The sequence below is a fragment of the Gymnoscopelus braueri genome, assembly GCF_963280865.1.
Source record: "Gymnoscopelus braueri genome assembly, chromosome: 10".
Lineage (NCBI taxonomy): Eukaryota > Metazoa > Chordata > Actinopteri > Myctophiformes > Myctophidae > Gymnoscopelus > Gymnoscopelus braueri.
This window is the reverse complement of record NC_137611.1, coordinates 46,282,007-46,301,323: the sequence shown is the minus strand read 5'-3', so window position 1 is coordinate 46,301,323 and position 19,317 is coordinate 46,282,007. Positions and strand designations below refer to the sequence as shown.

At 41.0% G+C, this 19,317-nt stretch overlaps 2 protein-coding genes across 2 annotated transcripts in view; both read right to left on the bottom strand.

The window, feature by feature from the left end:
• Positions 1 to 750: 750 nt before the first annotated feature.
• ift57 (intraflagellar transport 57 homolog (Chlamydomonas)) overlaps positions 751 to 19,317 on the bottom strand; it is a 19,277-nt gene continuing 710 nt past the window's right edge. The window contains exons 2-12 of the mRNA XM_080439335.1: positions 19,122 to 19,273; positions 17,629 to 17,803; positions 15,382 to 15,500; positions 13,840 to 13,930; positions 13,181 to 13,249; positions 7,552 to 7,674; positions 6,516 to 6,587; positions 5,000 to 5,131; positions 3,789 to 3,851; positions 2,711 to 2,777; positions 751 to 2,305 (exon numbers count right to left, since the gene is read on the bottom strand). Of these exons, the coding sequence (XP_080295461.1) occupies positions 2,124 to 2,305; positions 2,711 to 2,777; positions 3,789 to 3,851; positions 5,000 to 5,131; positions 6,516 to 6,587; positions 7,552 to 7,674; positions 13,181 to 13,249; positions 13,840 to 13,930; positions 15,382 to 15,500; positions 17,629 to 17,803; positions 19,122 to 19,273 (1,245 nt within the window). The 3' untranslated portion in view covers positions 751 to 2,123. The remainder of the gene's footprint in view (positions 2,306 to 2,710; positions 2,778 to 3,788; positions 3,852 to 4,999; positions 5,132 to 6,515; positions 6,588 to 7,551; positions 7,675 to 13,180; positions 13,250 to 13,839; positions 13,931 to 15,381; positions 15,501 to 17,628; positions 17,804 to 19,121; positions 19,274 to 19,317) is intronic.
• On the bottom strand, positions 10,345 to 11,346 carry LOC308092803 (replication factor C subunit 2-like; the record flags this gene model as incomplete). Its single annotated transcript, XM_080438900.1, has 1 exon — positions 10,345 to 11,346. The coding sequence occupies one exon, from the start codon at positions 11,344 to 11,346 to the stop codon at positions 10,345 to 10,347; it is 1,002 nt and encodes a 333-aa protein (XP_080295026.1).

Here is a 19,317-nt window from a genome sequence, read left to right as displayed (position 1 = left end):
TATAACAGAGTATTTCTACATTGCAGTATTGATACTTTTGCTTAAGTAAAGAAATGTTTTTTCCACTACTGAATAAAAGCAAGTTCAAAACAACAGCTACTGTACTCTATGGAGGCTCATTGTTTTATCCTGGGATCCAATGGAGAAATAAGAGATTTTGTGTAGTTATTTTGTGCATAAATATGCTTACATGTAGAGAAAGTAACCAGTTATATAGTTAGTTATGTAACTCACACCTGACCTGAGATCTGCACAATCTGTCCTCTTTTAAGAAAAATCTGACTTACAAGACCTTTCTGTTCGCCCAGGTCTTTGATGTATATATGTGTGTGCGTGTGTGTGTGCGTGTGCGTGTGTGTGTGTGTTTAACCCATTAAAACCGGGAAAGCATCAGTGTCATTTTAGATTGTTGTGTTGGCTATTCAAAAATAGCAGATCTACAAGCCCACAAGCTTTGTACATCTGCTATTTTTGAACATTTTAGAAAAATCTTGAAAGTGTGAGATTTAGAAGGCCTTTGTAGAATCGGCCTCCGGTCATAATGCGTTAATATCGTACCATGTGAATGTGGATTGGAAGAGTTTTAAATACTGTGTGGATGGGAGGTTAGGGTGAGCTGTTTAGTGTCAGGGGTCAGAGAGGTCCACCCTGGTAAACTCACCCAAACTCTGTTAGTTGAAACAAATACAAGAATACGTATATCATCAAAATAAATGTAATTACAAAATCAACAGTAAAGAGCATTGCAGATATAGCTGGTTTTGAATGATAGACATTTACAATGTACATTTATAGGCCAATATTATACCAAGCACAGTCAATATACAGTAAATGTACAACTAGCCACGTCCTCCATTCACGATATCATTACCGCGCAATTCCATTCTGCTACCTGTACACTCACTTTTTCAAAACCTCTTTCATTTTAAGTCATTTCCATATATAATGATTTAAAAAAATGGTATTGTTGTCTAGATAATGGACTAGTATGTAAATATCTGGAGTTGTCCCTTGTTTGCGGCCCTACCTTTGATGTGAAGCACACCGAGTTTGCACCTGCATGAAATGTGTAATACAAATAACACAGAGTCGACTTGACATTCCGATGCAGGTTGGTATCGTTTTCTTGTATCCCTGAGGTCAACAGAATACATCAAACAGTGGTCCATGTGGTTACCCCTACTAATAAATACAATAAAAATCATAAAAAAAAACAATGAGTATTGTTTTGTTTATTTCAATTCAAATGAAAACACACAAGACTATTGTGCCCGTTTAACCTCTTTAAACTTGGTGCCCCTATTTTGGGCATGTCATTATTGTTAACCATTTTTGCTCTACCGTGAGAGGAGAGGGAGTCCAGGGAGGGGGAATGAGACTTCTTTCTCATAGAAACACCTCTCGTTTTGGCCTTGACTGGCTAATTGTCCTGAACCCGATTTACCTAATGTTGTTTCAGCTAAGCTTTGTGTGCTAATAACGCAGATGACAGGGCGTTTGAGCAGTGAGCACCTCATGGTTGATAGATTGGAACAGTGCGGCCATCATGCTGTGCAGCGCTATGGACATGATATCCAAACTTTTTTTGTCGTGACCCAAAAGAGAAAATTGATGTCTCCCCGGGCCCCAAACTAGTGAAAATAGTAGATCTACAACCTCACAACGCGTCGCATCGCGATGTTTTTTACTTACTTCTGAAGTTTTTTTTAATGGATTTTTTTAATGAATAATTGTGGGGGAAAAAAAAAAAAAAAAAAATTGAAAATATTTGTTTACATTTGTTATAAGAAGTAAAAAAAGGGATATTTACTTGCCAGTCGCAACCCATAAAAATTGGTCCGCGACCACAAATGGTTCCCGACCCACTGGAACCACTTATAACCTAACCTCAAAACCACGTCCAGCTGGTCGAAACACCAAAGAAAGAGGAAGTCCCAAGAGGCAAGAGCTCCTCAGCTCAAAAGGCATTCTCCATGTCTCCTAGCTTTGCCGTCCAGTATGGATGGAGAGTCATGGAAAGAGTTTGGGAGTCCCCTGCACTATAGGAGAAGAGTTGTTGGTGGTCAGCACTCAGCATGGATCTGGTCATGTTGGACTGTGGTGGGTGGGTGGGTGCTAGGATCTTAAGCGTATGACCCTGCAGTGTTTTCCAGGATGTTAGTGGCCAGCATGTCTCGGGTCATGTTGTTCTTCTCTTTGAGCTTGGCCTGCAGCAGTGTGTGTTCCACCACGCCCATACGGATGTCCATCTGCACCACCTCCTGCTTCAACTTGGTCACGTTCTGTCTGATCTTCACTACAGGAGCTGGAAACACACAGGGCAACACAGATGGATACTGTACTTAGGGATGATATGAAAATTACACGTCACGATTAATGTGGCAAAAAAGAATTGCGATTAACGATAGTAATAATCAATTCAAAATATGCTCAAAACTTAAAATGCCACTTTTGTTAACCACTTGAACCCCCGGCATTGCTATTCTGCGGGGAACGTTTGCCAAAAATAGCTGATCTAAAAGCTCACAATGCATTGTGTTGCAATGCGTTGTGAGCTTGTCTGCTATTTTTGCCGAATTGATTTGTGTAGAGTGAAATAAGAGCACACTAAATAAACTCTTTACAGGACAGCTTCTTCTACTATTTCACTAACTAGAAGTGTGTGTGTGTGTGTGTGTGTGTGTGTGTGTCCACTGAAAACTAGTCTCACCTCCGTCAGACATGCTGCTGCCTTTCTCCTCCATGTCCTGTTTGACCTTGTCCAGCTCCTCGCTGATCTGAAAACACACACAGTCACAGACACAGACACACACACACACACACACACACACACACACACACACACACACACACACACACACACACACACACACACACACACACACTTTAGGCATTTAGAAGACACTCTTAATCTAGAGCGATTTACAGTAAGCAAGGTACAAACCAAATAGTAATCTAGGAACATACGCACACACGGGGCGGCCATAGCTGAGTGGTTAGTGAGCCCGCCTAGGGAGCCAGAGGCCCTGGTTGCCCCAGGTACGATTCCAGGCCACACCAGCATATGTGTCGATGAAATGAAATTTGTCCCTGAGCAAGACTCTTAACCCCTAATTGCTCACAGGCCCTCATTGGAAACAAGCCCGCAAGGACTTTCATGAACGTCCTGTTAAAAGGAATTATCCTTATCCTTATCCACACACACACACAGTTGTGTTATCCACTAGTTTCCTCTATCAGAGCCCCTGTTGTCACACCATTCATCACACTTTTTTTTTTTGAGAAGTGATTCTCCATATTTCAACTTTTGTTGTTTTTTTCTCTCCATAAATTAATGCTGTATGTCGTACGATAGTGTATGTGCAAAAGTAGCGATAATAGCTGATCTACAATGCGACGCGTTGTGAGCCTGTAGATCGTCTGTTTACGCTACTTTGTGGTTGTGTGTGTGTTTTTTTTAATACATACTGAACCAATGAAATGTGTTAACTAGAGCTTGTGACTAAATAATAACTACATTGGATGCATTGGAACACAGGTTCTTTTTTTCCAGTTCCAAAGAACTAACAGTACTGGACATACAAAGTTGTCTGGCCAACAGTGACGATATGATTTGATTTCCAATCAAACAAATCTATGGGAAAAACAAACTGGAACAGGAACTCTACAAGCTCACAAGCTTGTGAGCTTGTAGATCTCCTATCTTCGCCGAATGTCCGTCCCCCCCCCCCCCAGAATAGGGAAGCTAGGGTCGATGTGGTTAAGAACCAGCATGTTGTTCAACTGACCTCTGCTAGTACTCTGGTCCTCTCTGTCACTCCTCCACTGGCCTGTTGGTAGCGCTCTTTGGCCTGGAGACACAAGGATAAATCATACATCAATTAAACTTTGAATTTCTCTGTCTCAATTTGAATAGTTTTTTTTTCTGTGGTACGATAAGGGTCATCATTCTTGAGGTAAACAGTTAATAAACTAATCGATTGTATTCGAATGTTATAATAAGTGCTCTATAGTATGATCGTAATCATTGATATAGAGTGTTTGCTAAGTAACAGGCGTCTCCCTGTATCTCCATTAGTAAACAGGAAAATCCATTTTCAGGTTGGGATACCAATTTGATCCAATCTGGAGAGAGAACACAGGATACAGGAGATAATTTTCAGTTTACTACAGAGTTGAAGAGACAGGTTGTAAGCTTGTAAGCAGCAGTAACCCTGTTACTGAACGAGCACTCTATGGCACTGATTACTATCAAAATATAGAGCTTTCACTTTTTTTTACAATTATTTTTTGTTTTAACAAAAACAATTCCCTTACAGCACCTTTAAACACACACATAGTAACAATGCATCGCATCATTAGAATGTTTTAGCGTTGAATAATACTATCTATTAATAGTGTAGGGCTTGACGTTACCAGCCACATGGTGCAGAGCAGCCGTGTTAAAAGTTACGAGCCAAGAAAAACACACGCTGGCCTCTATGGAATCCAAATGACTGAGAACTTTAATCCATGCATACCTCACTGAGTGTGGCCTGAGCAATGCAGTATTCTACATAGATAGAGTGATATACAATGTAGGCATTTAGCAGACACTCTTACCCAGAGTGACTTATAATAAGCAGGGTGATCACATACATCAAATGCAGAGAGAAAGTGTAGTGCCTCAAGAAACTAGGATCTCAAGAATCTAGTATCAGTCCAAACAAAACACTATCAAGAAGAAGAATCTGTACGTTGAAACTAAAGGGTACCAGGTAAACAATGAACCTAGCATCTGTCTAAATAGCATGCTATCTAAATTACATATTGTGGTCAAGAAAAACAAGCCTAAGCAAAACAGAAACATGAGAACAAATGACCAAGTACGTGTTTGTCTGCATCTAGGAGTGATGCCATAACTTGCTGAGTTTGGCCTGAGCGTTGTGGTATTACTCAGTGTACATAGATGGTGTGATGTCATCGATGGTGTGATGTCACAGATGGTGTGATGTCATACCTCGCTGAGTTTGGCCTGAGCGTTGCGGTACTCCTGGATTAGATTTTCAAGCTGGTTATTGATGTACTTCTCTCTGCTGCTCACCTTCTCCAACGTCTTAGCGATGTCGTCCTGCAGCTTGTCCAGGTAGCCCTGAACACACACACACACACACACACACACACACACACACACACACACACACACACACACACACACACACACACACACACACACACACACACACACACACACACACACACACACACACACACACACACACACACACACACACACACACACACACACACACACGTCCTGTCACAATGGTAACACAATCGCCTAATCACAATTATTTAGTATAATCATCATAATCGTCAATCGTTTCCAGGTTGAAAAATGTTCATACATTTTCAAACATTTTTCAAAAGTAGCTGAAATAGCGGATCTTCGAGCTCACAGCGTGATGAGGCTTCTAGGTTGGTTATTTCTGCTATTCTTAGTATAACATGATTAAATATGTCAGTCACTTCTTTATATATTTATCATATCTGACCTGTGCAATTTTTGTTTGCAGACCAGTACCAGATGTTTGGTACTGTACTACGTGAACAATCATACATATGTGCATGCATGAAAGTGCGGTTTGAAAATGCGCTGACAGATCACTTATACTGTATATCGTTGCTGTCAGGCAGAAAACAACTTTTGTATTTTTCTTTCTTTTTGTCATTTAAACCATTTAGACCTGTTGTAACCTATACATCTTTATACCTTTCAATCCGGGACAGCTAAACTCTAAAAGCTGCATAACAAATGTACAAACTCAACTCCAGCTAAAGTGTAGGAAGCAAAGTGTTTGTTATGCAGCCAGCACTCAGGCTCTTGGTGGGAAGGGAACAATGCATCCTGTATACATTGTGATTCCACGCTTTTTGTTCAAAGCTTTTAAGCATTGAAAGTTGCAATCAGTGCAATAGCGGATGGACTTCAGTTCCCAGAAGGACTGCATGGCAGGCAACCAAAGTAAATGGTCAGATCGATGATGGCCCCCGGACAATAGATTTAATTCTCTTTATGACAGAAAGACACGGTGAAGGAATGAGAGAGGGAAAACTTGTTCTTTGGAAATCCACAAGGTGGCGGTAGAGAGCCTGAAGCCAAGCACTCCAAGAGCTATTTGTTGTTGTAGGGTAGAAACCTTTTATCTCTGTATTTCAACATTTTATCATTTTACGTAAATTAATGCCCACCTTTGTCATACAAGAGCGTCGCATAAAACTAGTGAAAATAGCCGATCTACAAGATCACAACGCATCGCACTGCGACATGTTGTGAGCTTGTAGATCTGCTATTTTCACTAGTTTTATATAAAAAGAAGGAATAATTAAAAAAAGGAAAGGTTTTGGACATTTTAGAACAATGTGAACAAAGAGGGCCTTGACTGCCTGCTGCCATCTTGGATTCATCAGGTCTTCATTCATAATTGTCTTGTATGGTACTGGTTCTCAATGTGGGAATAATATTAATAATCTACCTTAGTTTCCTTCAGTGATGATTTGATGCCGTCTCTGTGCTGGTGCATCTGGTCTACATGGACCCTCCAATCCTACACACACAAATACCAACATAACGTCAACAACAGCGCTTGTAGATCTGCTATGTTTGGTGCGTGTAACACCAAACATTTGAGAAATGTCCATTTCTCAAATACTATTATACTTGTGGGGACATTTCGCTCTCATAAGAATAGTAAAACTATTACACGCGCACACGCACACACACACACACACACACACACACACAGTTCTTCAAACCAATTTCAACTTTACTAACAGTGTGTACAGTTCTGCACCCTGAGTGAGCAGTCACTGAAAAAGTGAAAAGAAAAGGTTAACAAATCCATTTTGAAGTTGTTAATAGAAACCCAGGTTTGTAGAATAACAACCTATAAGTGGACTTCAGTGGAAACTCTTTTCAAAAGGCTGAACCTGGAGTGGAGCAGGGTTCTGCTCTCTCTAGAGACTGGAGATAACACCACTTTTATCCTACAGAATAACTGTTCTTCTAAAAGTTTCTGGCAGACCAATAGGATAGAAGAAAGTTTTTTTTCTTTTCTTTTAGATTGGCCTCCTAGTATGGAACAAGTACCATGATAAAGGGAATTGCACTAACTTCAACAGGTATTGCATAATAACCGCCCATGCGTCCAGGCCTCGCACTAGTACATCTGCAAATGCTTGACATGTTTGTGTGTATGTCCCCTGCGTATCTCGAGCACCATCTGTCCGACCGACTTCAAACTTGTGCATGTGCATCGCAGAGGACCCCGAGGGAGAGCAGTGCTGAGTGGGAAGTCGGGCGGATTAGCGGTTGTCCAGAAATATCTATAAATCCTCATATACCTATCTGTCTGCCTGTCTGTCTGTCTATCTGTCTGTCGTTGTGTAAAATACCCAAGTGTTAATGTCACTCTGAGAGTGTACAAACAGAAGAGCTCTCTGAGCTGCAGACCCTTATTGGTTCCATTTGGACCTCTAGTAACCTCGATGGTGTGACGTGTGGCACTGTACCTTCAGGTCAGTTCTGATGGTGACTTTGAGCTGAGGCAGGACTCTCTCCAACTCCAAGTTCCACTCTGCTGCGTCCACTGTCGACTCCAAGATCACTGCTGGTTTACCTGACTGATCCGATTCCTGAGAGAGAAAGAGATGAGACTCAGTGACATAGAACCAGTTTCCCCTCTATACAGTTGTTGTGAGATATGCAGGCCACTTGCCAAACCAACATTTCGAAAAATGGGATAAAGACCAAATTGAGACCCTGCACACAGAGTGTTAGAGCAGAACTAGGACGATACCAGCTCATTATCAAAATTAAGTATTTACATTTCATAACCACCTACAGGTAATAGAAAGTGACCCGGACACACTCCATAATGTAACATAATGTACGCCCATGGCCACAACACCATGAGGGAGCTCGACTTATCTCATTCGCCCCAGATTCGGCAAACACATGGGGATGAATTTATTGATTCTGCTGTTATGCCACCACAATGTGGAATGCCCTGCCAACAGCCATCAAAAAGTGACTCCCTACCCTCCTTCAAAACCGCCATAAAAGAGCATCTGACTGCAATCGGCAACTGGACCAAGACTTCTTATAGAAGTCTTCTAACTTGCCAAAAGAAATGACCCCACACTGTTTTTCTGTAAATATACTTTTACTGCTCCTAGTGTTGATGATTTCTTGTATATTGTATGTCTTCATACGTCTTGATGAATTGAATACACATGACCACAATGGAAACAAGCCCTCAGGGGTTTTTGTGTTATCCTTTTAGCATTATTGTATAACTGTGCCTCTGTACTTTTTGCAAACTGTTAATAAAGTATTCAACCAATCAAAACAAAGCCCTCGCGTAAAGAGGAACCCTAGAGAGATGCCCCCCCCCCTCAGCCAGCTGGTTCTGGGACTGTGCACAAACACAAGCACAGAAACCCCCACTGGACTAAACCGAATGATGAGAAAACAAAAAGAAAGCTATGTGACACATTGGAAAGAATCAACCCCAAAAGCAGATTAACCCATTAAAAAAAAATTAAGAAAAAAAGAATTGAAAAATAAATGTTACTACTGTATATCAGTGGTGCTTAAACTTTTTCATGTCAAGGACCACCCAAAATTATATGTATTTGGCTGCGGACCCCCATCTGAAAATATTTCGTTCCAGGAACCCCCAGAAGCAAATTTGATTAAAAAGAAAATGTTTTAAAAAAATACATTTGATCTGCACAAATGTACACGTTTTTTTCAAAAAATAGCAGATCTACAAGCTCATAGCGTGGCACTCGGCGCCGTGCTATGAGCTTGTAGATCTGCTATTTGTTTAATAACCAAAGATATCTAAAAATGACACAGATGCTTTCCCGGTCTTAATGGATTAACTAGGATGCTATTTGGCCATAAACAGAGAACACACAGTGGCAGAATACCCGACCACTGTGACTAATCCAAAACAAAGAAAAGCCTTGAATATGTACAAGACTCAGTGAGCACAGTCTTGCGATGGAGAAAGGCCCGCCACAGGCAGACCTGGCTCCCAAGAGAAGACAGACAATATGGGACACATACTTCCCCATTACAATCACACAAAGTTTGAAAACATGACGAACCGAGCTGCTGTGACAGGAAACATTAACCCATTAAGACCTGGAACTGTGTCATTTTTAGATTTGAGCTAAAAAGCCTTATTTTACACTTTGGGCTATTCAAAAATAGCAGATATACAAGCTCATATGCCGCGCTACGTGCTTGTAGATCTGCTATTTTTGAAAAATCTGAAAATGTGTGCAAATATTTTTAAAGCGGACATTTTTAACTCAAATCTTTGCTTCTGGGGGGTCCCTGGAACAAGATATTTTGATGGGGGTCCGCAGCCAAATACATATAATTTTGGGGGTCATTGACATGAAAAAGATTGAGCACCACTGATATAGAAACATACGTTTTTCAGAATACTGTTGAGATTTAGGAGACATGTAGAATCGGTTTCAGGTCTCAGACTACTAAGCATATGCACTGCTGCACTATCTGTACCGAGCTGATCTCGGTGAATAAAAATACTATACTGTGTATAGTATAGTAAATACATTGAAATGTTATGCTATTTGTCCCAACGGTCTGCTTACCTTTCCTATGTGTGTGTAATAGTGTGTATATATTGTTTCTGACAGCTTAATGCACAATTCTTTGTGCAATGTAACACAGCTCTGTTTACACATTTCTTTATTCCCTCCATATATGGGCATAAAGACACAGGGACACAGACCGACAGACGGGTTCAATGGGTAACTTGAATCGTTCCTGTTTGATTAAATTATTGATTACCAATATTTCTTAATCGATTACATTTATTTCGTTTACCTGTTGCACTCTAATATTATATAGATAAGTAGTAGAGGCGATGAACGTGTGCACAGTGACCATATTGGAAAGAAATTGGGCCTCTTCCTTATTTCCTTCACTGGTCTTACTAATTATAGCTCTGATCTATTTAGTGTATGTGGTTCTTAAACTTTTTAATTTCAAGGACCCCCATAACTCAGAGTTACACACCGGTAAGGGGCCATTTGGAACCCCCTCAAGGAACCATGAGGGTCCCTGGATCACACTTTGAAACCCACTGGTGTAGCAGTGTTTCCAGTGAGCCAACATGCACAATATCAGCACCCTGACTCTGTTTGACCAGAATGGAACAGAGCCTTCATTAGTATCATTGGTACCTCTGAAGGAAGTAAGGGCAGAGGCCCAATTTCTTTCCAATATGGCTGCTGTGCATAGAGCCTCTATACATGGTGGTTCTAGCTAGCAGCAGTAGCTCTACTGCACAGTCTCCCCAGCAGACCTGCCATCTGCAGCAGAGAGCCGACGCCTTCGCACACCCTCATCTGGGTGTAACCGATCTCCTTGATGAAGTCCAGCTTCAAGTCCTCAGGCATCTGGACTCTCTTACACACCCTGAAGACGTTCCCTATGATGTCCTCCGGAGAGTAACCCTTGGCCCACATCTGCTCCATGACCTTGTAGGCCTCGTCCACGTTGGCCTCCGCGCAGTATCCCAGCATGCTTTTCACCAGGACCGGGTGCGGCTCGTCGCACACCCTGTAGACGTTCTCGCCGTCGATGTGACCGAAGGCCGCGTGCGTGGCCTGGAGGTTGTTGAGGGCCCGTCTCATGTCCCCCTGCGCGGTGAAGACGATCGCGTCCAGGCCGCCGTCGGACGCGCTCAGCTTCTCTAGTTCCGCCACTTGGCGCAGCCTGGCCAGGATGTGCTCGTCCCTCAGAGCGGAGTAGCGCAGCACGGCGCAGCGCGACTGGACGGCCTCGATGATCCGGTCCGAGGCGTTGCACGCCAGGGCGAAACGGGTCGTCTCGGCGTAAACCTCCATGGTTCGACGGAGAGCCTGCTGCGCTCCGTCCGTCATGCTGTCCGCCTCGTCGAGGATGATTATCTTGTGCCGTCCCGCGGGCAGGGCGACTTTCTTCCGGGCGAACGCCTTGATTCGATTCCTCACCACGTTGATCCCTCTGTCGTTCGAGGCGTTCAGCTCCAACACGGCGTCTCTCGCTGAGGCTCCGAGCAGAGCCCTGGCTAAACACAGGATGCTGGTGGTCTTGCCGGTGCCGGGAGGACCTGCTATGAGGATGTTGGGGACGTTCCCCTTGCGGGACAGCGCCTCCAGTCGGCCGACGCTCTCGTGGTTTCCCACCACCTCGTGCAGCTTCACGGGTCTGTACTTCTCCACCCACGGCAGCTCGTAGCTCTTCACCGCCGTCTCCTCTTCAACCATGTCCACATCCATGTTTCTGTTTTAAAGAACCAGGTAAACAGGAAATGCCCTGTTTTGGGTATTGGGTTTGGGTTCAGGGCTTTGTCACTATTAGCCAATAGAAGGCTCTGTAGAAGACTGGCCCGATGAAGTGAACGAAGGTGACGCAACTCTCCTTAAATGGCTCTGGGCGGGGCCAAACACCTCACCTGATGACACGCTCAGGTCAGTTTCAGTGATGTCATCAGTGTCACTGATGGCATAATAATACCTAACTAATACACCAGTCGTCTGCCAAGGTGTCTGTGCTATACCCAAGAGTGCAAGTTTACGGGTTCTTTATAATGTTTTAATGTGAATATAATGAGGGTCTTTAAATGTAGCTTTTGGCGTATTGATGACGTCATATTGATTACATACTTGGGTCATCTCCAAATTTGAGCAGGTGATGATTAGTTGATATACTGCATAAGAAATGCATCAAAATGTTGTCTCAGTCGGGTTGAAACCTCATTATGTTCAAAACTGTTGCATTTCAGGATTCAAATTAAAAAACAGCAAAAGTATCAGATCTACAAGCTCAAAACGCGCCACCTCGTGCCGCATTTCGAGCTTGCGGATCTGCTACTTTTGATACTTTTGTGTGACGCTGTAGTATGATCAAGTAGGGCATTAATTTACGAAAAAACACAAAAATGAATGGAGATAAGAGATTTCTACTTGACAGCAACGATATATAGGAAATAAACCAAAACATACAAATAAACTTGCTTCTTGATTATTTCAGATCAAGTCGGTTATTGGTTCTAAACGTCGGCATTGATATAATTTATTGTGAGTTAATTGGCCAGCCCTACATCCTTCTCCTTTGATCTCTACAGTGTGTGATCCAGACCAGAGGTCTGGTTCTGCCCAATTACTGTCACTGTACAGAGGTGACCTTTTGTCATTATGCTAATGGCCAACAGCTGACAGGAGCGTCTGAAAGATCAATGATGCAACTGGTGTTATTAGTCACAGTCAGCAGCTGCTGCCCGTCCCGCCCACGTCATCAAAGCACTCGCCAGTCGCCACTCAGTATTACAACCCACAAAAAGGGACATGAGGAGTAGTGTTGTGACAAGAGCTGTCACGATTACAACATTTTAAGTTGACGATGAATTGTCTTACAAATAATTGCGATTAACGGTTTAATTGCATTTTTGGCATTGAACACTGGAACCTATGAATACAAATTTTTATTTCCATTTGCCTTTTAGGCTTCGGAATAAATAAAATTGCGGAAATAGCTGATCTGCAAGCTTACAACGGCACACATTATGTAGATAAATTAAAACAAGTTAAAACACGGCCCCCTCACATATTAGAAGGACAATATCAGTCACCAGAACTAAGGATGGGTGTTTTTGATGAATCCATCATGGTTAATATGGATTGACTCACACTCGAACAGTGCACCTGCTTCCTTACTTAAATGAGAAAATGAGAAAAGTGCTATTATTTATCCTGCCTTATTACTTTGTTGCACTCTTAACTTATTCAAAGCGTTGATGTTTTAAGTATATGTTTGTCTATGTTTTGTAAACTTTTTGTTCTACTGCTACCTGAAACTGGGCTCCCTCGTCAAAGAGATCTTGTATCTCAATGGGGCTTCAACTGTATAAATAAAGGCCACATAACAAATAAAATATTTGCTGTCTCTCTAAGTCTACTGTCATGTCAAAAGAAAAGCAACAAAAAAAAACATGTGAAAAACTATTTCTCGGTTTGCAGAGATTAGTTCCGGACAAACAGACAGACAAACAGATCCTCTTACATGCGACTAGCCTCCTGCAGAGACAATAAGGGCGTTAATGAGGGAACTCACGTTGTGACTGGTGCGTGACTTGAGGACTTCCAGGTCAATGGCGGTCTCCTCCTGGTCCTCTGGCTCCTCCTGGGGTCATGATGGACAAACGACAGTCAATACAATATAACTTATACAATTGGGGTGGTTGTATTGTGTCTCCCTGCTCTTCTATTGAGACATTTAGATTGTGTCAAAGGTCATGTCTCACCTAGACACAGGATCTGACAAGAATTTTGACCTGATGGTCAAGATCCAATGTATCCCCTGAGCAAGCAGGCAGGCTCTATTAGCTCAATGGTATAATAAAATCAGCACTTGCGCAGGAAACCGGGTTCAAATCCGGGGTAGAAGAGGAAAGTTACATAATGCAGCTTTAAGTTTGTCTTTGTGTTTTGAACCAATGAACGGTATTCTATTAACAAGAGCTTGTGACTAAATAATAGCTACATTTGATCCATTGGAACACAGGTTCTTTTTTTTTTTTCATTTCCTGAAAAGTAACAGTTTTGAACAAGGTTTCCACCTGACAGCAACGATATAGTCATGACATGATATCGTCTTTTGATGCTTTTGTGTGACGCTGTAGTATGATCAAGTCGGGCATTCATTTGTAGATGGGAGGTTTCTGTCCAACAGCAACGATATGAAAGCTCAGAGACGATGCTGAGACAACCTACCGTCAACTCTTCTTCTACTTTACTGAGCGTGAGCTCTGCGTCGTCCTCCACCACAGACTCTTCTTCTGTGGTTTCTGTCGGATAGGTGGGCCTGAAGGGAAGAACAGGAAGTGATGTTGTCGCCGCATTGGACCAGTTTATGGTTTTATGTTTTTTCTCCATCGAAGGCCAGTTAAGGCCTTCTAAACCAAGATCGACACAGTCATACGATTCTCAGAAATTATTACTAAATTATTAAAATTACTAGAAAATAAATCACAATTTTCCTGTGAAAAACACTGTATTTTTGAGTGAGCCATGCCATTTTCAAACATCAAACAACACATGTCAACGAGGTCACAATGACCTCGTTGACATTTGTGAAACCACACCTGATCATACTGAAACCACACCAATCATACTGAAGATAAATATTCTGTGACCACTTGAAAAGGTAAGATAATAGCAAAATCCTGGCACAGGGATCAACAAGCTTGAAATAAGCTTGAATTAGTTAAATCGCTGTGCATATTTCTTGGGATACAGGTCCAGTGGGTACCTCAACCTTGTGGGCAACTCAATGTTAAATTTGCTGTTTGTTTCCCAAAATGTAAACAAAATAAAGAATGTATGCTTTGGAAAGTGGCTGGAAATAATGTAAAGTATATATGATTTTAACATGCACGGTACATCATTATCATACCCTTCGATTTCTTGTTTATCCCCGAAACAACTGGATATGACCCGTTTTGTAGCGGTTTGTAGCATTTGTAGAAGTATGGGGCCTTAAATGAAATTATTATATATATTTGGCCTCTCATTTACAAAATAAATCATGTAAATATAAAATAAAATACAAAATAAGTATAAAAAAAATATGTGGCCAGAAATACCAGGTGCCCACTGTTCCGGTTACCATTTCTTGCAGTGGAGTTCCGACAAGTGTCCCACCCCAACATGGCGGCGACGTTGACCTACGATCCAGGGGCCAGTGCAGTGTCTACGTATATTATTATGTACATTTTTCCTTCTAGATAACGATTCCGATACACATAACTTGCATATTGGTCGATACCAAGTAGCAATCCGATACCAGTGTGTAATAAATAAAATAAAAAATCTAGGACAGTGGTTTTCAAAGTGAGGTCCATGGATCCTCTGGGTAACTCTGAGAGTGTACAAATGGATACGGGTCCATTTGGTTCCATTTGTACACTCACAGAAATATGGGGGTTCTTGTAATTCACAAGTTTGAGAACCACTGATCAAGGAATAAATAACGTTTCCATTAATAATTGTGCAGCTACAAGTTAGTAAAGTAATAATGTAAATAGTACAGCGAGAGTATAAAACGGTAGTGCAACATCAACTGAAGCATTCAAAAGACAAAATGATTGATTAATGTAAATGACATATCATGTGATGAATTACGTGGTATCGGAATGGCATAGACTGGCATACTCGCCGATACCGATATCTTTTTAGGCAGCATCGGCAACTTTTCCGATACTGGTATTGATATCGGTAACAACTCTAGTGACCTTTTCCCTCCATAAAAGTTACCTCTTAAAGGCAAAGTTCTTCCTCTTCAGAGCCTCCTCTGCCAGGCGGTCCAGTACGTAGCACACCTGTTCCCCTGAGCCTCCCTTCAGCTTGGAGGGAGGGAAGTCCACCCTTACGCCCTAGGGACAACAATAACACTATCAGCTTGGAGGGATGACAACAATAACAATAACGATACGGAACAGAATTAAACATAACGTTGCTGTCAGGCGGAAATAAGGGGCTAGCATTCGGATTGTAAATTGAGGCTATATCCCTTCCATTGGGTTAGGGTAATTTCTTACCCGTTTTCAAGTTTAAATAGGTAAAAAGTACCCTTTACATTTCTTTATTGGAACAAGGCTTCATGATATCCTCAGAAACAGTTATTTTAACGCAACAAAATTAATTACCACCATTTTAGTTCATTCTGATGGTCTCTGTAAAAAAAGTTACATACGTGGTGTTAACTCTCCCAGTGCCAATTAAAAAAGAAATATATGTTCATACTGTGCCAACAATTTTTTTAAAGTAAAAAAAAAGTGCTAAGGAGCCGAGATACAGCCTTTTTCAGTAATACGTTCAACAAGAAGTGAATGGAGCACCAAATCTTTAAATGATGATATCTTGGGTTCTGAACGTTTTTTCAAAAAATAAAATAAAAAAACATACATTTACATGTTTGAGAGAAACTTGTTCTCAATTTGCATTTGCTAATAGGAGTAAAATAAAGTTTGGGTTTATGAAAAATAAATGACTTTTTACCTTCTATGGTACTGTATATGGGTACATTTTTACCCTTAACACCACAGATGTCACTATTTTTTAAGTTAAAAAACTAAAACAAGTATTTTATTTTTGGAAGTGTGTTCTAATATTAGTCTATTATAGCTAGATAACATCATTATCCATTGTCTTCATTATAGGAAATGTAATGAGTGAATTTTAACATTTTTATAATTGAAAACTAACTATATTGAAAGATGAAACCCTAACACAAAATGATATTTCAAAAAGTGTTAACATGGATATGAATGCATAACAAGTCAGCTATGAGGTGGGGGGAAAAAAATAAATTAAATGTATTATTTATTTCGTAGGAAACTTAAAAAAGGGATATTTACCTATGACCCATAAAAAATGGGTCTGTGACCCTAAATGGGTCACAAGCAAAATGATGTACATTAGACCATCAACCCCCATTTGATCAAATTATTCATCTGTGACCCCAATCTACACTGTAAAATCCTCGTTATTGAACTCTGGGATTGTACAAATGTACAAATTGGGTGAAGTGCTCCTTTAAGTCAATTATTTTGGAGTATCTGCACTTTACTTTAGTATTTGCAATTCCGGATACTTATTCTGTTGCTTATATAGTTAAGAAAACATCTCACTGAATACCAAATAACACATTTTATATTAAACTGGACAATTAGAATGTGATTATTAGCCTGCCAAAAAAAAGAGAAAGAAAGAATTGCCTTAGAATAGGCCAGGGATACCATTGTATTATTGTTTACTGTTAAACAATAGCAATTAGTTAACAGTTAATTATGTATTGGAACATCAGACTCTAACTGGGTCTCATTATTGATCACAAACAGCAATCAAAAGGTGTTCATTTGGTGCAGGTACCAAACAAGAAGCATTCTTATTAATGATTCCACTGTAAAATACAGAAGAGCATTATGGAATGTGCTCAAGTCATCTGTAGTTTATGAATCTGTGCCATATAAGTCATTTAATTTTATGTTATATAGGTCTTTAGTGAACAGATTCGTTTTTTCTGTTGCTGTTGGTAGTCATGACAATCTGCTACTTTTGAAAAATCGTGAAAATGTGTGCAAAACTTTGAATATATATATCATTTTTTTAAGCAAAAAATGTTTTACTCAAATCTTTGCTTCAGGGGGGTCCCTGGAACAACATATTTAGAGTTGGGGGTCCACGGCCAAATACCTGTCATTTTGGGGGTCCTTGACATGAAAAAGGTTTGAGAACCACTGATATTATAGCAACATACGTTTTTTCAAAAAAATGTTTTGGAAGACATTTAGAATCCCCAGAAGCAAAGACTTGAGTTACAATATTCGCTTCCAAAATATATATATAAATTCCAAGATTTGCACACATTTTCACGTTTTTTTGCTATGCAGCTTGTAGATCTGCTATTCGAAAAATCAAAAATGACAGAGAAATGCGTCCCCGGATTGAATGGGTTAAAAAGCAGAATGGGGTGTTTGGATGGAGGCGTGCTGTACTCACGAAGGCCCTGAGCTCAGACAGGATGTTGGACACGGTGGCGTTGGGGTCGTCGTGCTCCTGCGGCTGCGTGAAGGGCCTCCCCGCCGTGTTGATGAGCCACGCCGCCATGATGGTGAACATGAAGAACTGTTCGCCCGGGTTGGACGCCACGTAGGGGTTGGACACAAAGTAGTGCCTGATGGAGGGGAGGGAGGGGAAACCATTAGACCATTAAACCCATTAAGACCTGAAGCCGGATTCTACAAATGTCTTCTAAATCCCAACAGTATTCTGAAAAACGTTATGTTTCTATATCAGTGGTGCTCAAACTTTTTCATGTCAAGGACCCCCAAAGTTATATGTATTTGGCCCGTGGACCCCCATCTCAACTGTTCCAGGGACCCCCCAGAAGCAAAGAATAGAGTAAAAAATGTTCGCTTTAAAACAATATATATTCAAAGATTTGCACACATTTAAAAAAAATAAAAAAAATCTCTACAGCAGATCTACAAGATCTACAAGCAAGATCTACAAGCAAGATCTACAAGCTCGTAGCGCGGCACTCAGTGCCGCACTATGAGCTTGTATATCTGCTATTTTTGAATAGCCAAAGTGTAAAATAATGCTTTTTAGCGCAAATCAAAAAGTGACACAGATGCGTTCCAGGTCTTAATGGGTTAAACCATTAGAACTATGAGAATGGGACGATTAGGGTCGGGATCCGGAACTGTTAGAATCGGATGAACCGGATCCAACATTGAGGAACGGGAAACGAGTTCCATCGCATTTTGGAACCGTTTCCAGAACCGGTTTTCGTCCGGTGGTGGGAAAAGTACTCACATGTTTTACTTAAGTAAAAGTATCAATACTGCAATGTAGAAATACTCTGTTACAAGTAAAAGTCCGGAATAAAAAAAATGACTTGTAAAAGTACAAAAGTATTGGCGTCAAAATGGACTTTAAGTACAAAAACTAGAAAGTACTCATGCAGAATGTCCCATTTCACAAGTTTTCAAATGTATACAATTATTTTATAAATAGCAGATCTACAAGCTCACAGTGTGTCGCTTCGCGACACATTGTGAGCTTGTAGATCGGCTATTTTCAAATGGCCGAAATGTATATAGGGCTGAAGTGGCTAATGTATGTTTTGTAATAATAATCCAAATCTACAAAGTAACTAGTAACTTAAGTTTTCAAATAATTGTAGTGGAGTAAAAGTACAATATTTGCCTCTGGAGTAGATGTAAAAGTACTGAATATTGGAAATACTCCAGCAAATTCAAAATATCTCAAACTTGTACTTAAGTACAGTACTTGAGTAAATGTACTTAGTTACTTTACACCATTGTCAGAGCTGGTGTGTGGACTTCACATCTGCTAGACACTGTGAAGTGTACAACTCTGAGTGTAGAAATGGAACCCAGTGGACCCGTAAAAGGTCCATTTGGTTCCATTTGTTCTCTTGCAGAATGGGCTAACACAGCACTGGCTACCATGTAGCGGGGTGGTACCTGGACAGGGCCTTCATGTTGTGCTTGGCCAGAACCTGCTCCTCGTAGTCCAGAACCTTCAGTTTCTCCAGCAGGTCCTCCATCACTGTGAACATGAGATGAGACATGCCTGGTCCCCTGTCATCCTCCTCTGGACGCCGTTCTTCTGACATCTACACACACACACGCACATGCGCGCACACACACACACACACAC